Source organism: Linderina pennispora (genome assembly GCF_002104995.1).
Source record: "Linderina pennispora strain ATCC 12442 chromosome Unknown DL89scaffold_17, whole genome shotgun sequence".
Taxonomy (NCBI): Eukaryota; Fungi; Kickxellomycota; class Kickxellomycetes; order Kickxellales; family Kickxellaceae; genus Linderina; species Linderina pennispora.
Window position 1 is genome coordinate 178,486 of NW_024468265.1, and position 24,104 is coordinate 202,589.

Consider the following 24,104-nt stretch of genomic DNA (forward strand, 5'->3'; position numbering starts at 1 on the left):
TGACCAGCGCGTTACGACCGCTTCTTTGCTGTGCAGTGAATATATTTAAAAAAGGACCTAGTGCACGGCAAGATATCAGAGGTGTCTGCAGTGGTCCCATTTGATAGTCTCTATGACCTGATTAGTGTTTACCATGTAGCATGTATTCATATGCACAAGTAAACGTTCCTTCTACATTGCGGCACCTGCAGCGTTGGCCATACTGACCTCAGTAATTTCATACTCATCGGAAAGTGCACGTTGTGCCATAGAGCGTCCTCTGAGTGGCTCCTGCGAGCTCTCAAACCTAGGGTGGCGGTTGTCAATTGTCGTAGGAACCGACTCAACAGACTGCTCCAAGTCAATTGTCTTCTTTTCCTCAGCACCTTGCCTTGGACGCTTGGGGTTCGGGCCAGGTGTAGTGTTGCGATGTGCGGTACCAGCCCATCGAGTCGACTTGGCCTATGGAGATGCGATGTTCCTGCCACATGGTCGAAAAGAAGAGCAGTATCAGCGAAAATACTGCGAGGCCAAACAGCACGCCTAGATTCATGCCAATCCGCTCATGCGCACCGCTCATAATGTAGCGAGAAAGCATAGAGCCGTGGTAGTACGGAAGGCCCTTGAACCACTTGAAGAATGTCGGACACAGCTCAGGAACCTGGATACCGGAGCACAGGTTCGGAATTACAGTGAAGATTGATGGCAGCGCAATGAACTCAGGCTCCAGTGTGAAGTAGGATGGCCTTAAGCCAGAATGCCAGTGGCAGCAGGGTCAAAAAGTATGTCATCCACAGGCTGAAGAACCGGCCCGACTGTGACCTTGTGAGCCTTGTGGGCCGAGTTGTACTCTGGACCCTTGTATGCCACATAAGCCAAGGCACCCTGGAACGTGTACAGGAGACACAGAATCGTTAGCGCCAACACCTTGCCCAGAAAAATATCACGCTGGCGTGCCTTTTGATATGTAATGTACGTGCCGAACTTGAGGAACACCATCGACGCCATGACTCCAACAAAGCAGAACAGCAAAGTCAGTGGCGACATTACTGGTGCCAGGTCAAATGCGTATGAAGCGACGTTGTCAACCGTGAATCCAATCGGATTGAGAAGTGCCTGTGGGTTTGCCTTTGCCTTTGCCTCATCATCGGATGACTGCTTGAACTGCTGAAGAAGCTCGACTGCAAACATGGCACCTGTGCGTGCAGCTACCTCCATTGTGGTGAACTGGACAAACATGAGCTGGCCCAGAGGGTAATGCGCGCTCTGCACAACCAGCGTCATGGCCTCGCTGGCGTTGTACGCGGCACCAGTCAGCAGCGCGTTGTTCAGACGACTGCTAAGCCCTGGGTTGATGACAACTGCACCGTAGCCGTCCTTCTTGACATACTCCTTTGACCTGGTCGACTGTTTTGAAGTCTGTGCGTACGCGCCATGTTGGTGAAGTGTGCCCGCGTGGCATCTGCATGATCGCCTCGGTTAGTCCATGGCCAATGTTGCCATCGTCTAGATTGACCAGCTCGATGTTCAGGAGATACCCCAGCTCGCCGCGCTTGTGATTAGAACCCAAGGTGATGGAGAGTAGCGACCACATAAATACTGTTAGAATGGCCAACAGACGCAGGTTCTTGAAAAAGTGGTTGCGAATCGCACCGTACAGCGACTTGTTCCAGATGTTGATACGCTCGGCGTCGAGCTCGGGGTTGTGCATTTGTGGAAAAATCATTGCCACCACAGGTATTATCTAGAAAACTGTAAGGGAAATCTGCGCGGTATATACAGAATGAAGATACAAAATGAGGATACAAAATGAGAGGCGTGGGTGGGAAAAGGGTACAGGAGCAATGGGCATAGTCTATGAGTCGTTTATCCACGACTGGCTGCCATGAAGTCCTATATATATAACAGCCGCCGCCCACGAACACGTCCATTGTTGAATTTTCCTCGCTATTTTTCCACCACACCTAGCACCGTCTATGCATTAGCGCGAACCCGAAAAAATGGCGAAAAAGAAAAGACAACCCGCTGGTGCATATGTGTGCTATTCGACCAATACTTTCGGGTCGGTCACATATCGGCGGCGGCATGGCGCTAATGTGCACATCTCCACAAAATGAAACGGTGATGCGCGCCCAGAAAATAGCAACGGGCCGCCGCCACGCCTCCGACGCTAAGAATAGTATATTCTTTGTTTGTTGAGGTCATGTTGTATACGGGCATGCAAGGGCGGCTGTCGGCGGGATTTCGGCCTTGTCGGCGCTTAATTTTCCATATTCGATAATTTGAAGAAAAAAAAACGAAAAGAGCCCTGAGAAAAAATGATGATAGGGAACAGCGTAGATGATCGTCGCGCTAATTCTGCCCCAATCCCTCTGCCCACTTCCTGTTTCTGTTTTGCGCTACTGGATGTGTAAATGTATCAGTTAGCAGAGCGTGTATAGCAGGTGCCGAATAGGGCGAAGAAAAATCAGACACCAACAGTCTCGTTGCGCATCGAAACATCCTGTGTAAGCTGGTCCTCGGCGATCTGGATGGTGCCGTCGGCTCTGCGCGACACAGCGGGCATGTACATAGGCACCTTGCCTCTCTCGAGGTCCTTGGCAAGGGAGTCGGCAGTGTCTTCTTCGGCCTTCATCGGGCGCCTTGGGATTCGGCCCAGTGTAATACGGGGATCCGCGATACCAGCCCATGCGATCGACGTTACCGGCATGAACCTGGTGCTGCTGGATCATGGTGCAGATGTACAACAAGACCAGGGAGAACACCAGCTCACCAAACAGCACGCCTAGGTTTTCACCGACCCGGTTGTGTGCTCCACTGATAATATACCGCGTCAGCATCGTGCCCTGGTAAAACGGCATGGCTTGGAAGCCACTTGAAGAAAGTCGGGCAGACGTTGACGACAGTAATACCAGCGCAGACGCTTGGGAATGATAGTGATAACTGAAGGGCATTGCAATGAACTCGGGCGTAGAGAAGGTCACCAGCGATTTTAGCCAAAAGGCCATCGGGAGCAGCGTCAGCCAGCTGGTCATCCAAATGGCAAAAAAACCTCCCGCTATCGATATGGAGCCCGTGGTGATTCTTGCCGTAGTCCTGATCCCTTGAACGCCAGGAAGGTGAGCGTGCCGTAGAACGAAAAGCCAAGCGTCAGAAGGCTGATGACGGTAATTAGTGCCAGGTAGATCGAGCGATGCCTCACGGCCTGGTAGATTGGGTACGAGCTAAACTTTAGCATGATCATTGGGACCAGCGTACACATAAACATCATCAGCAGGCTCAGCGGGGCGAGCAGTGGGCTGAGCGAAAACCCGTATGGCCCTAGGTTCACTGTGACTGCGTCGATTGGATGGAGCAATGTGGATACGTTGGCATTGTTTTTCGCCTCTGCACTGGTGGACTCTTGGAGCCGCTGCAGCAGCTGTGTCGCAATCGCAGAATTCGCAATCACGACTGCCTGGCGCAGGGCTGGTTGGATAGAGGTCAACTGCACTAGCGGGTGGTGTGAGTCCTGTTTCAACACCATCAGGGCGTCAGTTGCTGAGTAGTTGGCACCCGTAGTTAGGGCGTTGTTCAGGCGATCTGACATGCCAGGCATGATCACGAGTCCGCCCCATCCGTCGTCCTTGATGTATTTCTTGGCTTGCCCCAGGCTCTGGTACCGTGTGTTGAGTTTCCATGTGGGCATCGTGTTGTCGCTGGGTGTTGTCAGCAGCGTGTCAACAATCTCCTGGCTATACTCGCCTTGGTCAAAGTCGAATATGTCTACCTCGAGACGGTTGACAAGCTCGCCGCGCTTGTGGTTTGCGCCAAAGAATATGCTAAGGATCAGCCAGAGCAAGACCGTCAGGAATCCCAGCAGTCGTAAATAGCGCTTTAGTGTGTCTTTGAGCTGAGTGCGTAGCGACGGATCAGTCAGGTTGACACGCCCTTCGTCAGTGTCGGCGTCGTATTTCCAGTATGCAAGCTTCATTGTTCGGTTTTTGGCTGTATCAGGATAAATGGCGAGAAGTGGTGGAGAGAAAGTGTATTGGAGTTGGTTGGCGGTTGAAGCGCAATTCTTCTCGCTGGTTAGTTCTGTGGGTGCTAGTTAAAGTGGGCACAGGTGGCTCTGAGCCCAATTTATAGCAGTGGTTGTGCATTGTAGCTTCGGATGCATTGATTTGTCATGGAAGCTTTGTATTCCCACCTCCCCCACCGCGCACTTCTCGGACTGTTTGCAGTCACTGGGATGCAACCATGAAACTCCGGAGAGCACACTGAGCCAGCGAGCGGGGAAAGCTACAGAGGCTAAACCCCTCGGGCAAAGTGATTTCCACATTGACGGATGTATGGCAGTTGCCCTAAAGTGTGTCGCGGGATGAGTATGTCCCTGGACATGTGCCAAGAGGCAACCGCATCCTCGGTGTTGCCCCATCTTAAAGTGTTTGCCGACATCCGACGCTGGTGGTGGGTCGCAACCCCCAAAGAGGGAGAAAAACGGAAAGCGGCCTCACCTCGGCCAGCCAGCAAAAGTTTCCAAAACGGCAGGCATGTGACAGTTAGGTCACATTGGGCAGGTGGAGCGCGGCGCTGCCCGTTTTTTCGAGAGGGTGACGTTTTTATGTGCTTGCGTTTGCACACCAGACGCAGAGCAACAGCATAGGCGCTAGCTCCTTTTCTTCACTCCATTTCTCAAAATTCAACACCCTTATTCTGCAGCATTTTGTTAAACGCGAATGGACGCAATCAAGATTCAGCTGCCGCACACTGTGCAGCCCCGGGCTGAGAACGCGAACGACGGCGCCGTGAGCCGCACAATGTAAGCAATCGGCGACCGAAATCGAAGGGATAGAGGCGGACATTTCGTTCTTGCCAGCGAATAACTCTAAACTCCTGAAACTTACAAATGTAGGCAGCCGATTGTCACAGGTACGTCGGTGGTTGCATTCAAGTACAAGGACGGAATCATGATGGCGGCGGATACTCTGGCGTCGTATGGCAGTCTGGCGCGGTTCCGTTCAGAGAAGCGCCTGATGGCAGTCGGCGACAACACGCTGGTGGGTGTGTCGGGCGACCTGTCCGACTTCCAGTATATGCAGCATGTGCTGGAGGACCTGGAGACGCGCGAGCTCTGTATGGATGACGATCAGACGCTGGGCACAAAGTCTGTGTACAAATACATCAGCAACATCATGTACAACCGGCGCACTAAGGTGGATCCGCTGTGGAACTCGTATGTGGTTGCCGGCCTGGACCATGATGAGAAGTTCCTGGGATTTGTTGATCTGTACGGTACCCGGTACCAGTCGCCGACCATTGCCACTGGCTTTGGCGCCCACCTGGCCCAGCCGATCCTGCGCAAGCGTGTCGAGGGCCGTGAGGACGAGATCGAGGAGGAAGAGGCGCTGGCCATCCTCGACGACTGCATGCGTGTGCTGTTCTACCGCGATGCTAGATCGTTCAACAAGCTGAGGCGCGCCAAGGTCACCGCCCAGGGCGTCGAGATCTCCGAGCCCTACTCGCTCGAGACCAACTGGGACTTTGCCGAGTCCATTGTTGGCTATGGCGGTTAGTCGGCCTTTGTGTTTTCTATTAAATTTTAGCTTACAGCTTTTGCAAAACCCAACAGAGGCAAGTGAGCACCTCATATTCAACAGCACGCATGTACAGCAGGTCGAGGTTATTCAAAATTGGTTATTGAGAAATATGAACAAGGAATGGCTACTATGTGTCGTGGTAGTCAGCAAGTACATAGGGAGATGGGTGAAAGCTCCTTCTAATCCATCAAGCCAGTACATATGTCGCAGTCGCAGCGCTTGCCAGGGTAGATGTCGTCGCTCGGGATGCCGACAAGAATGGGACCTTTCATAGCGAGGATATTATTAATACGTTGGTACGTTGCTGAGTAGATGGTAGTGGAAGAGAAACACTGGGTCCACTATTGGCCGGCACAGGCAGGATGCTTATATCCGATGCACACAATAAATATGCCTCCTTTTCTACATTTATTCAAAGGATGCTGCATGTGCTCACATGCCAGGTAGCTAGCACTTCGTCTCTGGGCCTGCCATGCTGCCAGCTTGATTTCTGGCAGGCTCCCTTCGTGAGTACGCCAAAGATGCATGTCGTCACAACTGCATTTGGAGAACAGAACCCCAGGGGCAAGATGGTGAACGCGGTGAGAATATGTCCGCCTGGAATGCAAAAAATCTCCACATACGCGCTGCATTGCTGTTGATCCCTGATTTTGCTTGCTAGGGTGCTCTGCGGAGATACTTACTCGGGACATGCACCAGCAAAGCGAAGAGGCAGGCAGCTGCTTGGCCCCTTTCCAATTGCAACCCGGCGACATGCATATCCAAAACACAACCACATGGCTTCCCTCCATTCCACACAATTGGAGACTCACAAGGGGTTTCGGCGCAGATCTAGCGAAAAGAGAGGTTTTGCATGTGTACCCTAGCCATGGCACTCAAAAATAACAGCCGATACGTGCGACTCTCAACTTCTACAAGTATATAGCAAAGGGTGTTGTCGAACCTCGACGCACCCACATACATTGTGCCGAAAATAACCTGCATTCTCCTGCACCTGTCCGTTCAGCAAATGAGAGGTCGCAAACTCCATTGACGGGAACCAGAAAAACACATGACAATAAGGAGGTACAGCCTGTGCATATTCCGATACTTAGACTTGCCCAAGGCTGTCCGCAATCTATTGTCAGAAAGGGAATCCTACTCGGAGAAAGGCAGCCTTTGTTTATGTCTACTCTAGGTATGGTGCTGAGCTAGTAATCGCCTGGCAGGAGGTGGGCAGGTAGCGGAAGCTGATCCAAGCAACACTGACCAGAGCCTGATTCGACTCATCATACTCAGGTTCAAAAGCCCATACAAACGTCAGGGAAGGTTGTGTACTAACGAAGAGGCAATTGAAATTATACATATTTGCCTTTCATTTTGCTTTTATGAAACGTACAGCACCAGCACCAGCACCACCACAATGGCCATGGAAATAGTCTGTATATGGTAGCTACTTTGTCTGACAATGGCAAGGAACAGTATTTCCAGACACTGTACACTGCGAATAGCATCCACATAGGGTAATCCTACTAGGAACAGCAGGAAACATGCCATCTTGTGGAGACAATTTCCTCACAGATTAGTATACCAAAATTTATCCCAACATTCACTGCCTTCACGTATGAGGAGTAGGTTCAATGTAGGTTCAATATAACTAGCCGGGTGGCCAGCCGATATGGATAATTGCGCAGGGACAACCATCAGAATATATCCCCCAGGTTCATATCTCCCATAACCAGCTGCCCTGCCAAGTATTGCTGAGTCAAATTGGCTAGTTCCTGCAAAATTGCAACCAAACCAGCAATTTCACAGGCGTAGTAATAAACAAATGGCAGACGATTCGTTCGACTTGGAAGACACAAAGGCACTGGTGAACCTGGGGCGCACAGGAGTGTACCTGTCTGCGATTGAAGGCGACGTTCGGACGCTCATGCGCACATTCCAAAAGCTGCAAGCCTACGACTTTGAATCGTTCTGCGCGGTGTGGAAGGTGCTAAACTTTTCGCTAATCCATTTTGTGGCGACCGAAAAGAACTCTAGGCAGAACTTTATGCGCACCGTCTACCGCATCGTGCTCAACCACCTACAGCAAGGAGCACTGCTGGAGATCCGCATCGGCGTGGTCTACGCGCTATATCTTCTGTACTACTCTCAGCCGGTCAACTTCCCAAACATCAAAGTGCGCGTATCGATGGAGCACTGGGCGGTGCTGACGAGCCTGTACCAGTACTGCCGCGGTAGCGAGATCCACGATATCGTGTATATTTTCGACAAACTGCGCGAGGACGCCGCGTTTGAGCTGGTTGCGTGGATTGACGAGCACGAAGGCATATTGAGACTCGAGAGCGACGAGGGCGTGGGTGGCAGGGTGGCGACGCGTTTGGCCCAGATCGAGCACGAGGTAATGGGCTCAGCACAGGGCAATATTGGCGACCCTGCGGCAGCCAAGCGGCAGCTGAAGCTAGCAGAGGAGTACCGCAATGTGAAGCGGCGGATAATCAACTCCCGGCTCGCTGAGCGTGCTGCACAGGACATGTACATCATGGATTTCGGGGTTCAGAGAGAGGACATCCAGGGTATGCCTGTAGGGGTGCCACTGGATATCTCCGGCCAGGATATCGGCTGGTGGGCAGAGACCCAGAAGAGAGTCAAGGGGTACCAGCGGATCAGGGCAGAGCGCGTGGGCGCCCTAGCTGAGGACGACGGCAGCCTGAGGGTGATGGAGGAGTGTCCCGACGACATTTCTGGCCTCGATGGCGCGCCGTCGCGCAGGGCGGTGCTGAGCAAGTCAGACTATGACACTGAGGCGAGGCACTACAAGCCAGACCACCTCCGGGCCATTGAGCGGGCCACCAAAGCCCAGCACAATCCAAACTTTTGACGTTGGCAGCAAATGGGAGCAGCTGGCGTATTTATGCGTTTGTGGGTGGGACCCAAAAGCCTGCGATTTTTCCCTCGCACTCTTTGCATGACACGCAGTTTTTGCCCGATTCAATTTTATTGTCCGAAATCTCGCTGTTTACGTTAAAATTCGGTGTTCTTTTGCGCTCCAACTCTGTCCTGCACGCGTCATTTGCTAGGCAGCTCGTAGTATTCGCCACCGAACCAGCCAGGGCCACTCAGCAAGGGAGGAAAATAGACCATGGTAGTTGGCCGAGGACCGAAGCCGGGTGCGGCCCGTCGTGGTAGCGCCATCAGACGCCCAGCGTTCGCCAACACCCGACTCACGCAGTCGCAGGACAGTCCCGACACCACACCAATACGGTCCCCAGCCAGAAAGACTGTGCCGAGGGCAGCTGCCCACCCGGGTCGCAGCGCGGGCACAGTCCAGAAGCAGCCACAGAAGAGACGGCTGGCGCCAGGCGTAAGGGCAGTGCGCGAAATACGCAAGTACCAGAAATCTAGTGACCTGCTGCTGGCAAAGCTGCCGTTTGCGCGTGTTGTACGAGAGATCACCGAGACCTTTGTCAATGACTATACGTTCAGCGAGCCCCGAGTTGCCATGCGCTGGCAATCGTCGGCGCTGCTGGCCCTGCAGGAAGCCTCAGAGGCATTCCTTGTTCACCTGTTCGAGGATGCTAATCTGTGTGCTCTGCATGCCAAGCGCGTCACCATCATGCAGCGTGACATCCAGCTGGCCCGCCGCATCCGTGGTCAGTGGGGTGGGCTCGGATAGACTCACAATTACAAACTGAACTTGCTTCTGCTGTACCTCTTCCTACTATCTTTTCCAAACCATGAACAGTGTTCTAGCCATTGCTGGCCTGTGTCTCAAACTTGTCAATATAATGCCGGTGGATCTGCATCAGCTGCTCGCTACGCGATGCATCACCAACAGATCGCTCAATCTGGGTCAGGATGCCAATGGCCGCAGCATTCTGTAGCGGGTCCTTGTTGCGCTGCGCGATGGCCTGGCCTGTCGCACACATCTTCATGGCCTGGTCGTACTGCCCGGTCGGCAGCATCACCGATCCAAGCATACACAGCGTCCAGCCCTGCAGCGTGGTATCAGCAATGGCCTTGCACACCTTCAAGCACGCAAGAAGATGCGTCTTGGCCTGCACTGGCTTCTCAGACTCGAGCCCCTGCATGAACTCTAACACTGCATTCTGCATGACCTCATCCTCTGGGCCTGCTGCCACTGCTGCCTTGACCTGGCCCAGCAGCCCCTTTGCCTTAGCTAGAGTCTCCTCGCAGGCATCGATCATCGGCCAGGAGCAGGATAATCAGGTTGACACGCGCCACGATCCGGATATCTTCGGGTGCGCTACTGTTAACCACGCACTGGTACGCATTCACCGCCTCCTTGAACTCACCTCGCCGGTGCTGGAACATAGCCCACCTCAGGGCTACCTCATTGCGATGCCGCCGCCAGAACCCGCCCAGGGAATAGCCCATGTTCTCCAGCGTCACGGCTTCTGCCATCACCTGCATCACTGCGTCCAGAGTCTGCTTGGCGCTGTGCATCTTCAGACCTGTCAGCTCGGCGTCAGCCTGGTGCAGCAGCACTTGCAGCTTCACCTGCACCAGCAGACTACTGATCCCATCCGACTCGCCCTTGGCAATTCCGTCACGAGCCATTTGAAAGAACCGCAGTGCCTCCTCTCCCGCTGTTCTCGCCACGCACGCCCAGGCCTGAAATCAGCATAATCCATGCATGGGCCTCGTAGTAGCTCCAGCCGCCGAACTGCATTTCGTTGGGCTGGCCAGGTATTACAAATATCGACCCAGCATCGGCTGCCTTCCCATTGACCAGCTTCTTGACGAACGCCGCCTGCCAGTTCTTCAGCACTTGGCGTGCAAAGGCCGCTGGTCTGGCGCGCTGCTTCTGCTTTGCCCTGCATAACCAGCATCGCCGCCTTCAGCGCTAAGAATCGCGATGTGATTTGGTACACCTTCTGCCACCTTGCGCTCCTGCATTAGTCGGCTCAGGCTCTCAACCACCTCATCCTGCCTTCTGCCATGCCCTGGTCTCGACCAGCCGTCCCAGCAGCTGCACGCTAGCCATCGCCTCGCTAACCACATCGTTGCATCCTTTGGCCCACCGTATCGAAAACTGCAGCGTGTTCATGGCACTGTTCATGTCTCCGTTGTTCAGGTAAAGCTCGGAGAGCTCAAGCATAAAATAATGCACCCAGTTTGCCAGCTGCCGCTTCTGGGCCTCGCCAAAGGCCACCTTCATCCGCTGCTCTGCCCACTTGTGCTCGCCTCGCCTCATATACAGCCGGCACTGCATCGCCACAATTGCCATCTTTAGGCTTGCGTAGTGGTCAGCCGTAGGCAGAACCTACTAATGCGCGCTTCAGGTGGAATTCCTGCTCGGCCTCACTATCGTCTTGAGACCACACCGAGACAATCTGCGCGATCCTCAGCCGTGTGCGCACCTCGATCTCGGGGCCAAGTAGAACTGTTCCCTGCATGTACTTTGCGCGTGCCTCCGACGACTCGCATAGCGACAAGACACTGTATAGACACGCTAGGGAGCTGACGACCTTCGCCTGCCAACTGCCAGCTGCCGATGCCTCGGCCTTGCTGCCTGCCTGCGCCCTGAACAGCCGCTGTGCGCATGCTAGGTGTGACTCGGCGGTGGCCCACAGAACCAAATGTGCGTCGGCTGCTGTCAATTGCGGCGGTGAAAACTGCGAGGGGTCTTGCGTTGGTGACATGGGCATAAAATATGGAAATTGAGGCGAATGAATTGCAAACTTGCAGCGGAGGAGAGAGGCCAACGAACGGCTGCGCAACCAGAGTTGCTGGTTGGACAGGGTAGCTCGCAAGCGCTGCCGGATAGAACTGCTGTGGCGCCGGCTCAGGAGCTTGTGTCACGGCTTGGACCTGGTTGAGGCTGGTACTGCCCGTCCTGGCTCACTCCTGAGCCGTAGCTCATGTGCCTGCCTTGCCGTGCTGCGTAGTATTGCTGCGGGTTATATGAATTCGGGTCATGCGGGTGCTGCATTTGCTAATTTGGCGTGTACAAGGTCGCGAATAAGTAGTCGTGTTTACATGAGTTGGGCTGGGAGAGAAGGATGAATGGAACCAGCTGCCCTGTGCGCTAGGTCACGACGCAATGGACACAGTAAGAAATGCAGTTGATTCCTTGATCGCTACACACGCCTTTGGCACCTGCATATCGTGAAAGGGCTCGCGCCTAACCACATACCTGGCTACATAAGCTAATGGTATCTGGAGTCAGATATAGCAATTTATTGAGCATAATGCAAGGGATGCTTTGCAGTGCGATATGACATATAATGGTAGCGTAGTGTGCCGAGCGCGTTGCAATCTACAGGACAATGTGTAGTCAGACACCTTGCAAATGGATATGTAGGATAGCCTGACGACTACAACTTGGCACCACATTTGTAAATCCCAGAGCAACTCTTTTGATGCTCGTCAAGAGTCATACCATGGCAACTCACACCGCAAACACCGCACCGAAGTCTTGGGGGCATGGAAGAAATCTACAGTCAATATCTGTATTGCTTAAAAACAAAATGAAGGTTGGCTACAAGTGACTGAGGGGAATGGGCCATTTAGCTATGCTTTTATACTATCCCACTTGAAACCCTCTACGGCTAGAGAGTGCCCTTGTCGTGACTCACAAGAGTATTCCTCCGTAGTTGTCATTTCAACTGCGCCAGCAGCATTATTTATTGATCAGCGAATGCACCGTCTTGTACCGTGCCAAAGGGCGCATTCCTGGTGGTGATGTGAGCTGAGGGCTTGCGAGTAGTGGATGACGACATTGAATTGATTCAAGGAAGATATGGCTTGGTGTGAAAAAATATTTCCTTCATTATTTTTACGTTTCCGGTTGGCGACGATCCGGCACACCCTACATTGCATGCGTTGAATGGCCTATATGTGGAGACGAGTGTGATGGGAAGATAGAAGAGGCGCCTGAAGACTAGTATGAAAAGGCAATATACACCGTGTTGAAAAATACATTGCCATCAACAAACTAGGACTACAAGCGTGATGCCTAGAGGATTTGGGTGAGGTCTGTATAAAAACCACGGACTACAAGAGTGCTGCATTTAGAACTGATGCTATATATGTCGTTCTTCTTTTTTTGCGCTCCATATCAGTCGTTGTGTTAGCTTAATCTATGGACAGGACACCAGAGCGGCAAGACATTTCGATGGCCACTATGGCAAGCCAACTGTATATATACTCTGGCACCCATTACCAGCCTGTTCTCTCTTTTTCTCCCTCAGCAAGGCTGCTGGCAGCCTCGGCACCATTTTGAGCATTATCCATTTGCTTGGAGATAATACACATTTTACTGTTTTGTCTGCAAACTGCAGCCCTAGATTGTTGCTCATTCTGACGCGTGTTCCGACCTCCAGGCAGACAGAGCGGAAGCTCAAAGCATATCTGGGTACCTTTGATGTCCTTGTATTATCCTAATAACGGAAACAGCTATTGAGGCGGTTGTGCTGAACAGAACCATGGGTGCATTCATTTCATGTAGAAATACAACCCAGCTTGTTTGGCTTCTAATCGGGGAGGAGGAACTACCAGCCTGGATTTCGGTAGTAAACAAAAACGGTCAGCGAGGGTATTGTTGGAATTGGGGATACGCAAGTGAGGGAGCGAGCGAGAAATACATTAGACATCCCTAACGTTTCAGTGGAAATACGGCTTCATTTTTGACCGATCTTAGCAGCTAAAAGTAAAAAACAATGGAGGCCATGGTGGTGATTCGGGTGGACACCGCTAAAATCAAAAGGGGGATAGCTACTGACAATATTGGACGGCAGATGAGCAAAGCTTGGATGAGGAATATGGTAGACACGCCTTGGGCGGAATCCACTTGGCGATATCTTTTTTTTTTTGTCGGATAGGGCGAGTTTTCCCGAGAGGACAGCTCTCCTTTCTTTCTACTCTTCTAGTTTTTGTTGTTGGAATATCTCATTTCTCAGTAGTTGCATGTGCATGTCCCCGGGGGCGACGGACATTGACGGCGAGCAAGGGTATATGCTAAGACGACGACGCCACAAGGCAATGCAGGGGATTCCGCATATTGAGCGTATCTCATACGATGAAGGGCATGCGCGGGAATGCATATGCAGCCTGTGCCGGAATTGCTGAATCCCAGAAGCAAGAACGGCGCCTAGTTTGTCACCAGGGGCGGACAGATGAATAAAGCGTTTAAAAGTAGATATACAGAAAATTCCACACCCAGCGGGTATCCCACAAAAATCTCCGTCAGACTGTTTGCAGTGACTGCCGTTTTCATTTTTATGCGGGGTTGCACCCAGTTGATAGCAGGGAGGAAATCATTCGCGTACTTTTTTTCTTGCAGGTATTTTTAAACATGGGCGTTTACATGAAGGCACTTGTGGTGATGGTTGGTGGACTGCTCGGCGGATCAGTCGGATTCTACTACCAGTCCAAGGAGGATGGGCGGCTGCGCGACCTGCGGCGGATGAAGATGGAGGAGATGCGGCGGCTCAACCAGGACGGCCACGTGGCGGGGGCAAGTGACGGTCTGGGCCCGGGATCGGCAGATCAGATTTCGGAGAGCGCTAGCAAGAAATAAATCGCAGCTTTCGACTAAAAATTGGCCGAGATTAGTAATGTGAGGCATTTACGTCAACGGCGATGAGCCATTTCCGCTTCGGCTTTCGCAAGGCTTGAAAAAGGGCCAAGCGGAGTTCTGAACTTGTTATCGCTCTTGTTTTCTCCTTGTACACTTTTTCCACATACTTTTACCGCAAACAGCTCCAAAAAGGTAAAGAAACCAGACTAAAGTGCGTTGCCTTGCACCAGGAGGGGAACTAACATGGCAGGTGTACCTCTAGAAACAAAACAACCATGGTCAAGGCTATCGCAGTTCTGAAGGGCGACGAGGGCGTCACGGGCGTTATCACGATTACGCAGTCGGACGCGTCCTCTCCGGTGCTGGTCAGCGGCGAGATCAGCGGGCTGGTGGCCGGCAAGCACGGATTCCACGTGCACGAGTTTGGCGACAACTCGAACGGCTGCACGTCGGCGGGCCCGCACTTCAACCCGTTCAAGAAGACGCACGGCGCGCCGACGGCTGAGGAGCGCCATGTGGGCGACCTGGGCAACGTCATCGCGTCCGAGTCCGGCGTGGCCAAGGTCGAGATCTCCGACTCGCAGGTGACGCTGTTTGGCGAGCACAGCGTTATCGGCCGCACCATTGTTGTGCATGCCGACGAGGACGATCTGGGCAAGGGCGGCCATGAGCTGTCCATCACTACCGGTAACGCCGGCGGTCGCCAGGCCTGCGGCGTCATTGGCATTGCTGCCTAAGAATTTTTTTCTCCCAACGGGAATTGTGCTGCTGCTCCCCACGGCATCTATAAATTCTCACAACCCCCTTACCCTGAGGTGTTTTTTTATCAGTTGCGCCTCGCATAATTGTCGCAGGCAGTGGCGGCAGATGCAGAAAGAGCTTTTGAAAGGGCAGCCGAATAGTGCGCTGGGACCTCAGGCATCCTCCCACTTTAATAGTTTCCGGTTATTATATACGGCAATACAGGCAGGGCGCATACGCAAACAAGTAGATGGGCACAGGACGACGACCTCGCACGCAAGTACCTGCTGGAGCAACAGGCGCAGACGCAGGCACTGCAGCTGCTGCCGAGCACCGGGGTGGGGATAGGCGTGGACATTGAGATGCTGGAGGACATCAACATCGAGAACGAGACGTTCATCGAGCGCAACTACACGGAGCGCGAGATCGCATACTGCCAAAGGCAACCAAATCCGCACGCATCGTTTACCGGGCGGTGGTGCGCCAAGGAAGCGGTGGTGAAGGCAGTGTCGAATCTGCATCTGCAGCGGGAGAAGGTGTGGGTGCGTGGCAGCGCAGCGCCGCTGATTGATATTGAGATTGTGATTGCGGAGAGCGGGGCGCCCGAGGTCGTGCTGCATGGCGAGGTGGAGGAGGCCGCGGAGAAGGCTGGTGTCCAATATGTCAAGGTGTCGATCAGCCATATCGACACATATGCGATAGCTACAGCCATTTCGTATTAGGATGTCTTTTTTAATGATTACAAACGTGGTACTGAACTAAATTGGAATGGTCTATGGGAAAAGGGTTGGTGGGGTTTAGAGGTCGTCGGGGACATCCTCCGAGTCGCTGGGGATGTTGAGCGACTCCCAGTCCTCTGGAACAGCAGCCTCCTTCCTTCACAGCGCTGGGACGAGGCACCCTCGAGGCGCTGGCGATGCTGGAGGACCGGCTGTGTGGAGGTTTCGATGCAGGCTGCTGGGAGGGAGCAGGCTGCTGCAGCACAGAGCGCTCGCCGACAACAGACCCAACCAGGCCCATGAAAGGCAGTTTGTGTTTGAGCAGGCCCTCCCACTTGACAAGGTGCTCGGCACGCATTTCGGTGTCGGTGCAGTACATCTCGACGACATCCGGGTCCTTCCAGCGCAGCGAAAACGACGCATAGGGCATCAGCCGAGCAATCTCGCCCTGCAGCTCCTCCTGCGTCAGACCGTGTTTCAGATCCGAGAGCACCAGGTAGTCGAACTTTTTGCGCAGGCGGTCAGCGGCCGGATTGGAAGATGCAGCCACGCCATCGAATACGTGCGAGGCCGAGTCATCGAACTCGTCGTCGTTGTCGGCAGCATTGACGCGCTCGCTGCAGACGATCTGCGGCGGAGTGATGTAGCGGATGGCATTGGACAGGACTATGCTCGGGATGGTGGCCTGCTGGGTGCGTTCCCAGCACACTGACCGCACGGGCTCGCGGTCCATGGAGCGACTGGAGCACCCGTAGAAGGCGGCCAGGGCGTGCAGAAAGGCACGGTAGCTGCGCTTCATAGGCGCAAACCGCAGCACAGGGCGACGACTGCCGCCGACAAATTCGCCGACCTGGGCCTCGATCTCGCGGACCCAGGTCAGGTTGGAGCGGGCAAACTGCAGCAGATCGTCAGGCATAGGTCGACTTGACCAGACCGGCCAGTGGAGCCTGGGCCTTGTCGGGCAGATCCAGCGCCAGCGCCAGGCGGCGGTTGCGCATGGCGATTTTGCACACATCGTCGCAGGGGATGCGACGCATGGCGGAGCGGCCGTTGGCGGCAGTCGACCCACACAGCTCACGCAGCGACTTACGGCCGCACTCGCACACAACAGTGACAGGGCGTCTCGCACGGCTGCGACTCGTCGCACATGGCGGGGCTGTGGCAGGCCAGGGCACACGGATGCCCGCAAGTCTTGCGCGGCTTTCCGCACGCCTGGCGGCAAGTCTGCCCGCCGCGCAGACATGGCTCGTCGGGGCGGTGGCAGCTGCGCTGGCAGCGGTGGCCACCACACGGCAGGAGCTTGTTGCAGATGGTGCCGCATGAGGCCATAGCACTGCGGTGGCATGGGATGTTCTTCATCTCGCGCCCACCGCACATGCACAGCGTGGCAACCAGCACGGGGCACGGCGGGACACGGGACGTCGTCGGGATGACATTCGTGAGACATCATGCTGATGTGCCCACACGCCCGCACGCGAGTGCATGGGTGGTGGCATACCGGCAGCGTCGTCCCGCATGCAATCGGCGGATACAGCCGCGTCCGCCCGCACGCACACGCCAGCTCGTCGAAAGCTCGCCTCCAGGCAGGGTGGGCATGGCCCGCGATGGCAAGGCTGCGAGCACTGGTGCCGCTTGCAGCGCAGGGTACGCCCACACACTAGCGTGCACTGGTGCGCATCGGTGGTGCCCGGTGCCAGGGCCTCGGATGGAATCACCGCTCCGTCGATGTCCACGTGATCGCTGCCGCAGCACTTGGCGTTGCACCGGTGCCGCCCGCACACGCGCATGCGCGAACACACGCGCTGGCATGTTGGCTGCTGGCCGCTGCCGGGCCGCGCCTTGAAGCACTCGACTTGGAAAGCCTTGGACCCGCAGACGGCACGGCGTCCTTGACCTTTGCGGTGCAGGGTGGGCATGGGCCAGCGTGGCAGATTTCATTGCACGTGTGGGCGCATCCGGGTAGCTTATGGCCGCAGCGCTCGCCGCAGCTGGGCACCGGATCCATGCACGTCAGCCGCGCCTGCCCCAGATCGCTGGCCAGCGTCGCCCCGCAGTGGCATGTGCTGACAACCGTCGGGTCTAGCGGGCAGTCCGCCGTGGGCATGGCCGCTGCTGGGGTCGGGGAGCGCATGGCATGCCCGTCCGCACTTGTGGACTCCGCACGCGAGCATTTCCTCGCATACATTGCCGCAGCTGTAGAATCCCGTCTGCGGTCCGTCCATGCCGCTGACAAATGTGGTCTGCACCCGGCCTGCCCCGCACTTGGCAGTCCGCGTGTGGCTGCCGCAGTAGCACATCTGCTGCTCATCACGCGGGCATGGCGGACACAGCCCCGGGTGGCATGGCTTGTCGCATCTGTGCTTGCCGCAGCCCAGCATCTCATCGCAGATGTTCCCACACGATTTGACATTCAGCTCAGGGTCGTAGCTGCTGCCGCATTTTGGCTGGTACACCAGCCGCCCGCAATAGCACGACTGCTCAGGCGCCATCTCTGTGCATGGCGGGCAGGGCCCCGGGTGGCATGGCAGCGGGCACCGGTGCGGGCATCGCTTGCCGCGGCTCTTGCCACATAGCCGCCCACACGAGTGGGGAACACAGCCGCGGACCGGCTCGGGATCGCGGGTGGCCCCGCAGAAACACACGTAGTGTGACGGCGCTGCTGCCCGCGCGTACTGGCAGCCGGGGCAACGCCAGCGAGTGCTGCCATCGCCCACGTCGCTGCCGGTGCATGACTTGGCCCACTTCTTGACGCATCCCACATGGAAGATTGCCCAGCAGTGGTCGCACTGCCAGATGGCGTGCCGCGGCCGCACCTTGTCGCAGCAATATCATGCACTCGTATGAGCTGTTCGTCAGCTGCCGCGTCAGCGAGCTTCCGAGATCCTCGTCCTCCATAACCGCCGGCGCTGCGGTCTTGGCACTCAGTTTGCCGTCGAATTGCCGCCCACCGCCGACATTCCCGCCCTTGCGCTTCCGGTTGCGCCTGCGCCTTGTTTTTTCTTCTGATGCGCCGTGGTCTATATCACAAAGCCGTCGATAATGCACGATGGTGTTTAGCGTGACTCGCACTCTTCCCCAAACTTCTCGCATGGCCGTCCCGCTTCCTTGGTTCCAAACAAAAATGTCTTCCATCACCCCCCCATGCCACCCGCCAAAGCCAGTGTCTTCGACTTACCTTGCTGGTGCTCCTCTGCCTGCTGGTTCTCATGCCGTGTCCCTGCACTCTTTTTGCCACGGTGCTGGCGGCCCTTGTTGCTGTCATTTTTCTGCTGGTCTACTGTATGCTGCTGCTGCTGCTGCTGGCTGTGGTTTCTGCTACTGGCGCCATTTCTAGCTGATGCTCGTGACTGACTACGGGGCTGCTGGTGATGTGCATTGCTGCGGCCAAAATGCCGTGGCTTGCTGTTTGCTTGATTGGCGGTATTGACACTGCTGTTGCTGCCGCTGCGTTGCCGGCTATTTCCGCCGTTGCGTCGCGATGATATCTGACTGCTTGACCGCGTGTGCTGCTGCTGCTGCTGTGGTTGTATTGGCGCGGAGGATGTTACCGGGCTGTTATCTGCTAGTATAGCTACTGGTGCTGGCACGTTCTCAACTGACATAGCCCGTGGATGCTGGTGTAGGGTTCTTGCTTTGTAATTTGGGTTGCCCAGTGTGGTTGTTGCTGTAGCTGCCTGCAATCGTCGAATTGAAAAAGAGGGTGCCCTGTGGAGTGTAGGCCAGGGAGGAAGCGTGCTGTTGTCTGGCTTTTTTATATGCTAGCAAGGAGGTGTGTTGGAAGCGTGTATGCTAATGTTGAACAGTGAAGACGGAAAGAGCTGCTTTTATAGCTGTTTGGGGGGTGGCCGGCAAGCCCAGGATTTCCTGCCACAGAACAAGCAAAATTTTTTTCCAGGCGTGTGGCCGCAAGCACTTTTATTTCCCACTGAATGCTGCGCAACACCGCAACCGCAGCTGGTTAGATTTCTATTCGCCGGTTTATTGTCGCATTTTATATTACTAGTTCTTGGCCTGGTCAAACTTGGTCTTCTCGTCGGCCGTTGGCTCCGGCGGCATCGGCACGTCGCTAAAGTCCTCCTGCCTGACCACATTGAGCGAGTAAAAGTAGATGCCTGCGCACAGCCCGCCCAGCCCAAACGCCGTCAGCACGTTCTTTATCATGTATTGCTGCCGCCCGCGCTGGATCGACTTCTTGAACTGGTACTCGCCGTACACGTTGACCTTTTGTGTCGACATTGCCCGTCGAGCCGCCATGCCCACGCTGCTCGCCCGCACCCCCTGCCGCATCAGAATGCTTGCTGCACGCTCCATTTCGTCTATCTACTTGAACAAAAGCTTGTGAAATTCTCAAAATTCTGGTGAGGAAGCAAGCGGCATTGCTGCAGCCGCTGGCTCTCAGTCAGCAATCAGCATGACGCCCAGTGATCACAGCCTGCGATCAGACGATCACCGAGCAGCGCTTGTTTTGTGTTTGTTCTCCCACCTGTGACGTGCAATTCGCCCAGTCTGCCATCAGTGCCTTCCCGCTCTTCTCAGCTCAGCCCTCCCACCCCTCAGCTTGACTAGCGCTTATTCTACAGCATGAAGCTATTTACCAGCCGCCTGTGGTCAGCCAGATATTTTATTCTGTTCGCTGTGGCTGTGCTGCTGTGCATAAACTACCTCTACTTTGCCTCCGAGTACGGCAGACTCAGTGATGATGGCGGAGAGGACCACCGCCACTCGCCAGCAAAGCCCTTCACCGGCGCCATGTACGGCATCCTGCTGGCCATTGGCGACTCCATCACGCAGTTTGGAAGCGATCCCAGCAACAGCGGTTTCCTGGCCCAGCTGTCGCGTGACTTTGAGCGCCGTCTTGATGTGCTGAACCGCGGCTTCTCAGGCTACAACACCAACAACATTCTCGAGCTCTACTCGTCACTGCTGCCCGTCACCAGACATAATACCCAGGGCAGCTGGTGGCGGCGGTCGCCGAGCCCAGTGCAGGGTAGGGGCCAGGGATTGCCGGTGGCGCACTGGCCGCATCGTGACCAGACATTCCCGACACATTCGCCTGCAGTGCAACTCGTGATGCTGTTCTTTGGCTCAAATGATGCTGCATTGCCGCTGTCCGGCCAGCATGTGCCGCTGCAGACATACACCGAAAATCTGCGGACAATGGTGAGCCAGATCCAGGACCCGCAGTCCGACACCTACTCACCAGGTACGCGGATACTGCTGATCACTCCGCCGCCCATTGGTGACAAGATGTGGGAGGAGACATGCACACGGCGCAATCTGCCCGTTGACCGCATTAACGCCGTGACCAGGACCTATGCTGACGCAGTGAAGATGGTCGCGAAGGAGAAGGGCATTCCTGTCGTGGATCTATATGGCGCCATTGAGAGCTTGGTGGGTGCGAGCAAGCTGAAGAACCCGTTGTTCAAGGCAGTTGCAGACGGGTCGCTCGACAGAACCCAGCAGCAGCATGTGTTTGGCATGATCACCGACATCGCCAGCCCGTATGACGGCTACGAGATGTACCTGGCCGACGGACTGCATCTGAACCGAAACGGAAACAAACTCTTGGCACGCCTTATTTTGACAACTGTCATATCTGAGTGGCCCGAGATGAGGCCAATGGTGTAACAGTCGTACATGCCTGCTTTCCTTTCTCACTCTGCTCCCTTCACCGGTAGTGGACATGTTTGGCTTGCAATCTCTCCTTTTTATCCTTCTTTCTGCACTTTTGCATCATATACATATTTGACTACTTTCACAGAGAGAATGGTGCTGAATGTGGACGAAATTGCCAAAGGGTTTGGCCTGGCGGTCGAGGCTGCCGAGTTTGCTGCCCGCAACAAGCACATGCAGCGCAAGTTTGTCGATGTGCTAAAGTACACTCTGCTCGGGATGAGTCTGACCTACATAGCGATGCACGTCCTGGTTTTCTTCCCGCTGCTGCTCTTGCGAGCCGGCAACAGCCTGCTCTCTGTCCTGCTGCGCTACGACGGCTCCCAGGCATCCGTGTCGCTGCTGAGCACCACGCAGGCCGTCAACCACTTTTTCGACTCTCTGCCGCTGGTGGGTCTTGACCTTGTCATCCATGCCAAGCCCGAGCTGTTCGCCGGTGTTTTCTATGCAGCCCTCGCTGAGATCGACCCCAAGTACGCCCAGGCCCTGCAGACGTGGCCGCCACGCAAGCACCGCTGGGCGCGCATAAAGTTCACAGTGCAGCGCACGCTCAAGCGCTACGCAATGACCCAGGCCGCTGTCCTCTTGGGCCGTCTACCTGTGGTCGGCTGGCTGGTGGTGCCCATTGGCACTGTGGCCATGATGGCCAAGTTTGTCGGCTACCCGGCCTCGGGCGCCATAGTGCTGGTGTCCGTGCTGGCGCCTGGGTCGAGGCACACAACGCTGTTTATGTTCAAGTCCATCATGGCTGTGCGCGATTTCAGCCGCGACCTGCTGAAGCCATACTTCACTGCGCTGGGTGCCAAGCCAAAGCTCCAGATGCGGTTCTACAAGACGTACGAATCGATGCTGGTGGGCTTTATCATGGCCTTCTACTTCTTTGTGCAGCTGAGCTGGATCGGCCCGGCCTTCTTTGTCCTGGCACAGGCTGCAATCGCAGTGTTTATTGCCAGGGCCGTGCCCATGCCTCCGCCGTACACCGAGGGCGCAAAGTGGGATGTCCCCGACAAGCAGCGGGCCAAGGCCGAGTAGACCCAAGTGCTGTTCAGCACAATAGCTCGCCCGGTATGTCCGGAGCTGTGACGCAATATGATCCCCACAGACCTCAGACGCAGCCAAAAAAAAAAACTGATGTAGCTTGGGCTCGGCGTCTCGAATTGTGCTTTTCTCCTGGTATCTTTTTTTCAGGCGGTTTTCTCAATTTGCAATTAATACCGATAATGTCGACCGCTGGTGCAGCAGACAGTAAGTGCAGTCGTCCCATGCAGTCGCTTGACGACGTAATTGGAAGCAGCTCTAATTTATACGCTACCTCCCCAGTAGACATTCCCAAACCGACGGTAGAGCAGACGACCAGCCGTTCAGACACGGTTACAATGGACTACGACTGGCAGCATCCGATATTCATCCAGACTACAGGCATCCGCACCACCAACATCCGCATCGACAAGGCGCCCACCGGCCAGTATGGCGACAAAATCCATGTCGAAGCCCTCGTCAGCTCCATGTCAACCACCCTGCACGGCCGCCTGCATCTGACCAGCAAGCTCAGCGCGCAGAACGAGTATTCTCTACGGCTGGACGTCGACCGGAGCCTGTGGGACCTGGGGCTGACTAGCGCCGAGATTCAGATCTGGCTGCCTCCACCGCCGCCTTCCGAGGACGAGAGCTGCCACGAGGAGCGTGTGCATCCGGGAATTCGAGTTGACATCCCTGCCTGGTGCCATTGGCGTGACTATGGTCGGGTATATGCGGTTTGCAGAGCTGGATCTGAAGACGCTGCATGGCCCAGCGCATCTGAGTGATGTTGTGGCCGACGAGATCCGCCTGGAGGCGCATCATGGGAACATCACCGTGCATGACTGCAATGCGAAAAAGTCGCTGAGACTGGTTGGCGATGCTGCGTGGATGGATATCGACGACGTCATTGCTGATGTGCTTGAGGCACGCAGCACTGACGCCATTCTCAGCCTAAAGGACATTCAGGCAAGCACGCTTGGAGTCTCAACCACCAACGCACGCATTGGCCTTGGTAATATCAAGGCAGGCACATTGACTGCCGAGACGACGGGTGGCGAGGTGCACTCTGAGCATGTCCAGGCCAATGCATGCAACGTGCGTACCACCAATGGTTGCATTGAAGGCCGCTGGATCCCGCGCCAAAAGCTGTACCTGTCGACCACAGAGGCGCCTATTTCCGCCCAGGTCTCGTTCCCCTCAGATGTGGCCAACATTGAAATGGTGTTCAACTCGACCAAGGCCCCGATCAGGGTTCGACGTGCCCGAATCATTCAATGGCGGGTTCTCTCTGCAGACAGACAACTACTACAAGGCTTTTGTCACCACGCGACCAAGCAACGTCGTCCAGCCCACTCTGCATGTGTCGGAGCCAGACAAGAAGGCAGGCTTGTTTGGCGATGGCTCTAAGCGGCACTCACTCAAGGCAGAGACCACCGATGCCCCGATTAATATCAGCTTCAGCGGGCTGTAATTTTACAAATAATACTAGGGACATTCAGAGTATGCCTGAGGGCCTGCGCCTTGCTGGCCATTGGCCAGTACCAAGTTTAGATATGTGACGTATATGTGGCAGCGCAATATTGCTGTACTATTTACTAAACAAACTGCATATATGAAAGGTTTTAAATTCGGTCCAGCAGGATTATGGCGACAATGATATGCAGTGTGTTAACCTGGGGAATGAGTGGTTATCGAATATATGGAAAAATAACTTCTCAAAGTGGCTGAGGGGAAGAAGGAAGGCTGGTCGTCTGTCTGGGCCTTTGTACGTATGCGTTTCGGCTTTGTCCATGGTGGCACAGGGGGGACTCCGGACCCCGAATGTCAACACATTATATTAACAGATAAGAGGTACTTTGTAGCATC

General features: G+C 55.0%; 14 protein-coding genes across 14 annotated transcripts; 8 read left to right on the forward strand and 6 right to left on the reverse strand.

The window, feature by feature from the left end:
- Positions 1 to 171: 171 nt before the first annotated feature.
- Positions 172 to 1,690, reverse strand: DL89DRAFT_295679 (uncharacterized protein; the record flags this gene model as incomplete). Its single annotated transcript, XM_040890665.1, has 4 exons — positions 172 to 370; positions 420 to 703; positions 796 to 1,371; positions 1,409 to 1,690. The coding sequence occupies 4 exons, from the start codon at positions 1,688 to 1,690 to the stop codon at positions 172 to 174; spliced, it is 1,341 nt and encodes a 446-aa protein (XP_040740209.1).
- Positions 1,691 to 2,446: 756 nt separating this feature from the next.
- On the reverse strand, positions 2,447 to 3,952 carry DL89DRAFT_260477 (uncharacterized protein; the record flags this gene model as incomplete). The annotated part of the gene is made up of 3 exons (XM_040885787.1): positions 2,447 to 2,621; positions 2,662 to 3,137; positions 3,182 to 3,952. The coding sequence occupies 3 exons, from the start codon at positions 3,950 to 3,952 to the stop codon at positions 2,447 to 2,449; spliced, it is 1,422 nt and encodes a 473-aa protein (XP_040740210.1).
- A 745-nt stretch (positions 3,953 to 4,697) lies between these two features.
- On the forward strand, positions 4,698 to 5,534 carry DL89DRAFT_295681 (proteasome endopeptidase complex, beta subunit; the record flags this gene model as incomplete). The annotated part of the gene is made up of 2 exons (XM_040890666.1): positions 4,698 to 4,780; positions 4,874 to 5,534. 2 exons carry the CDS (start codon positions 4,698 to 4,700, stop codon positions 5,532 to 5,534), a joined length of 744 nt encoding a protein of 247 aa, XP_040740211.1.
- Positions 5,535 to 7,135: 1,601 nt separating this feature from the next.
- On the forward strand, positions 7,136 to 8,551 carry DL89DRAFT_73020 (uncharacterized protein). Its single transcript, XM_040892022.1, has one exon. It carries the CDS (start codon positions 7,369 to 7,371, stop codon positions 8,419 to 8,421), a length of 1,053 nt encoding a protein of 350 aa, XP_040740212.1. The 5' UTR covers positions 7,136 to 7,368; the 3' UTR covers positions 8,422 to 8,551.
- DL89DRAFT_73019 (histone-fold-containing protein) lies at positions 8,552 to 9,307 on the forward strand. Its single transcript, XM_040892021.1, has one exon. It carries the CDS (start codon positions 8,683 to 8,685, stop codon positions 9,214 to 9,216), a length of 534 nt encoding a protein of 177 aa, XP_040740213.1. The 5' UTR covers positions 8,552 to 8,682; the 3' UTR covers positions 9,217 to 9,307.
- Positions 9,290 to 10,121, reverse strand: DL89DRAFT_260481 (uncharacterized protein; the record flags this gene model as incomplete). Its single annotated transcript, XM_040885788.1, has 2 exons — positions 9,290 to 9,720; positions 9,857 to 10,121. The coding sequence occupies 2 exons, from the start codon at positions 10,119 to 10,121 to the stop codon at positions 9,290 to 9,292; spliced, it is 696 nt and encodes a 231-aa protein (XP_040740214.1).
- Positions 10,122 to 10,258: 137 nt separating this feature from the next.
- DL89DRAFT_73012 (uncharacterized protein) lies at positions 10,259 to 10,688 on the reverse strand. Its single transcript, XM_040892020.1, has one exon. It carries the CDS (start codon positions 10,563 to 10,565, stop codon positions 10,326 to 10,328), a length of 240 nt encoding a protein of 79 aa, XP_040740215.1. The 5' UTR covers positions 10,566 to 10,688; the 3' UTR covers positions 10,259 to 10,325.
- Positions 10,689 to 14,360: 3,672 nt separating this feature from the next.
- On the forward strand, positions 14,361 to 14,822 carry DL89DRAFT_275952 (copper zinc superoxide dismutase; the record flags this gene model as incomplete). The annotated part of the gene is made up of 1 exon (XM_040889374.1): positions 14,361 to 14,822. One exon carries the CDS (start codon positions 14,361 to 14,363, stop codon positions 14,820 to 14,822), a length of 462 nt encoding a protein of 153 aa, XP_040740216.1.
- A 366-nt stretch (positions 14,823 to 15,188) lies between these two features.
- On the forward strand, positions 15,189 to 15,548 carry DL89DRAFT_260484 (phosphopantetheine--protei; the record flags this gene model as incomplete). Its single annotated transcript, XM_040885789.1, has 1 exon — positions 15,189 to 15,548. The coding sequence occupies one exon, from the start codon at positions 15,189 to 15,191 to the stop codon at positions 15,546 to 15,548; it is 360 nt and encodes a 119-aa protein (XP_040740217.1).
- Positions 15,549 to 15,623: 75 nt separating this feature from the next.
- Positions 15,624 to 19,147, reverse strand: DL89DRAFT_295686 (uncharacterized protein; the record flags this gene model as incomplete). The annotated part of the gene is made up of 11 exons (XM_040890667.1): positions 15,624 to 15,702; positions 15,755 to 16,440; positions 16,475 to 16,667; positions 16,723 to 16,904; positions 16,966 to 17,176; positions 17,214 to 17,383; positions 17,415 to 17,508; positions 17,555 to 17,700; positions 17,729 to 18,289; positions 18,333 to 18,562; positions 18,721 to 19,147. The coding sequence occupies 11 exons, from the start codon at positions 19,145 to 19,147 to the stop codon at positions 15,624 to 15,626; spliced, it is 2,979 nt and encodes a 992-aa protein (XP_040740218.1).
- A 397-nt stretch (positions 19,148 to 19,544) lies between these two features.
- On the reverse strand, positions 19,545 to 19,856 carry DL89DRAFT_295687 (uncharacterized protein; the record flags this gene model as incomplete). Its single annotated transcript, XM_040890668.1, has 1 exon — positions 19,545 to 19,856. One exon carries the CDS (start codon positions 19,854 to 19,856, stop codon positions 19,545 to 19,547), a length of 312 nt encoding a protein of 103 aa, XP_040740219.1.
- A 438-nt stretch (positions 19,857 to 20,294) lies between these two features.
- DL89DRAFT_226869 (SGNH hydrolase) lies at positions 20,295 to 21,173 on the forward strand (the record flags this gene model as incomplete). The annotated part of the gene is made up of 3 exons (XM_040884831.1): positions 20,295 to 20,474; positions 20,580 to 20,962; positions 21,044 to 21,173. 3 exons carry the CDS (start codon positions 20,295 to 20,297, stop codon positions 21,171 to 21,173), a joined length of 693 nt encoding a protein of 230 aa, XP_040740220.1.
- Positions 20,798 to 22,640, forward strand: DL89DRAFT_73318 (uncharacterized protein). The gene is made up of 2 exons (XM_040892023.1): positions 20,798 to 22,463; positions 22,539 to 22,640. Exon 1 carries the CDS (start codon positions 21,183 to 21,185, stop codon positions 22,248 to 22,250), a length of 1,068 nt encoding a protein of 355 aa, XP_040740221.1. The 5' UTR covers positions 20,798 to 21,182; the 3' UTR covers positions 22,251 to 22,463; positions 22,539 to 22,640.
- On the forward strand, positions 22,439 to 23,709 carry DL89DRAFT_295689 (uncharacterized protein; the record flags this gene model as incomplete). Its single annotated transcript, XM_040890669.1, has 4 exons — positions 22,439 to 22,463; positions 22,563 to 22,921; positions 22,983 to 23,489; positions 23,533 to 23,709. The coding sequence occupies 4 exons, from the start codon at positions 22,439 to 22,441 to the stop codon at positions 23,707 to 23,709; spliced, it is 1,068 nt and encodes a 355-aa protein (XP_040740222.1).
- Positions 23,710 to 24,104: the final 395 nt, after the last annotated feature.

Coding starts and splice junctions, on each gene's coding strand:
- DL89DRAFT_73019 (XM_040892021.1), top strand. CDS start 8,683: ATGGTAGTTGGCCGAGGACCGAAGCCGGGTGCGGCCCGTCGTGGTAGC.
- DL89DRAFT_73020 (XM_040892022.1), top strand. CDS start 7,369: ATGGCAGACGATTCGTTCGACTTGGAAGACACAAAGGCACTGGTGAAC.
- DL89DRAFT_73012 (XM_040892020.1), bottom strand. CDS start 10,565: ATGTGGTTAGCGAGGCGATGGCTAGCGTGCAGCTGCTGGGACGGCTGG.
- DL89DRAFT_73318 (XM_040892023.1), top strand. CDS start 21,183: ATGCCTGCTTTCCTTTCTCACTCTGCTCCCTTCACCGGTAGTGGACAT.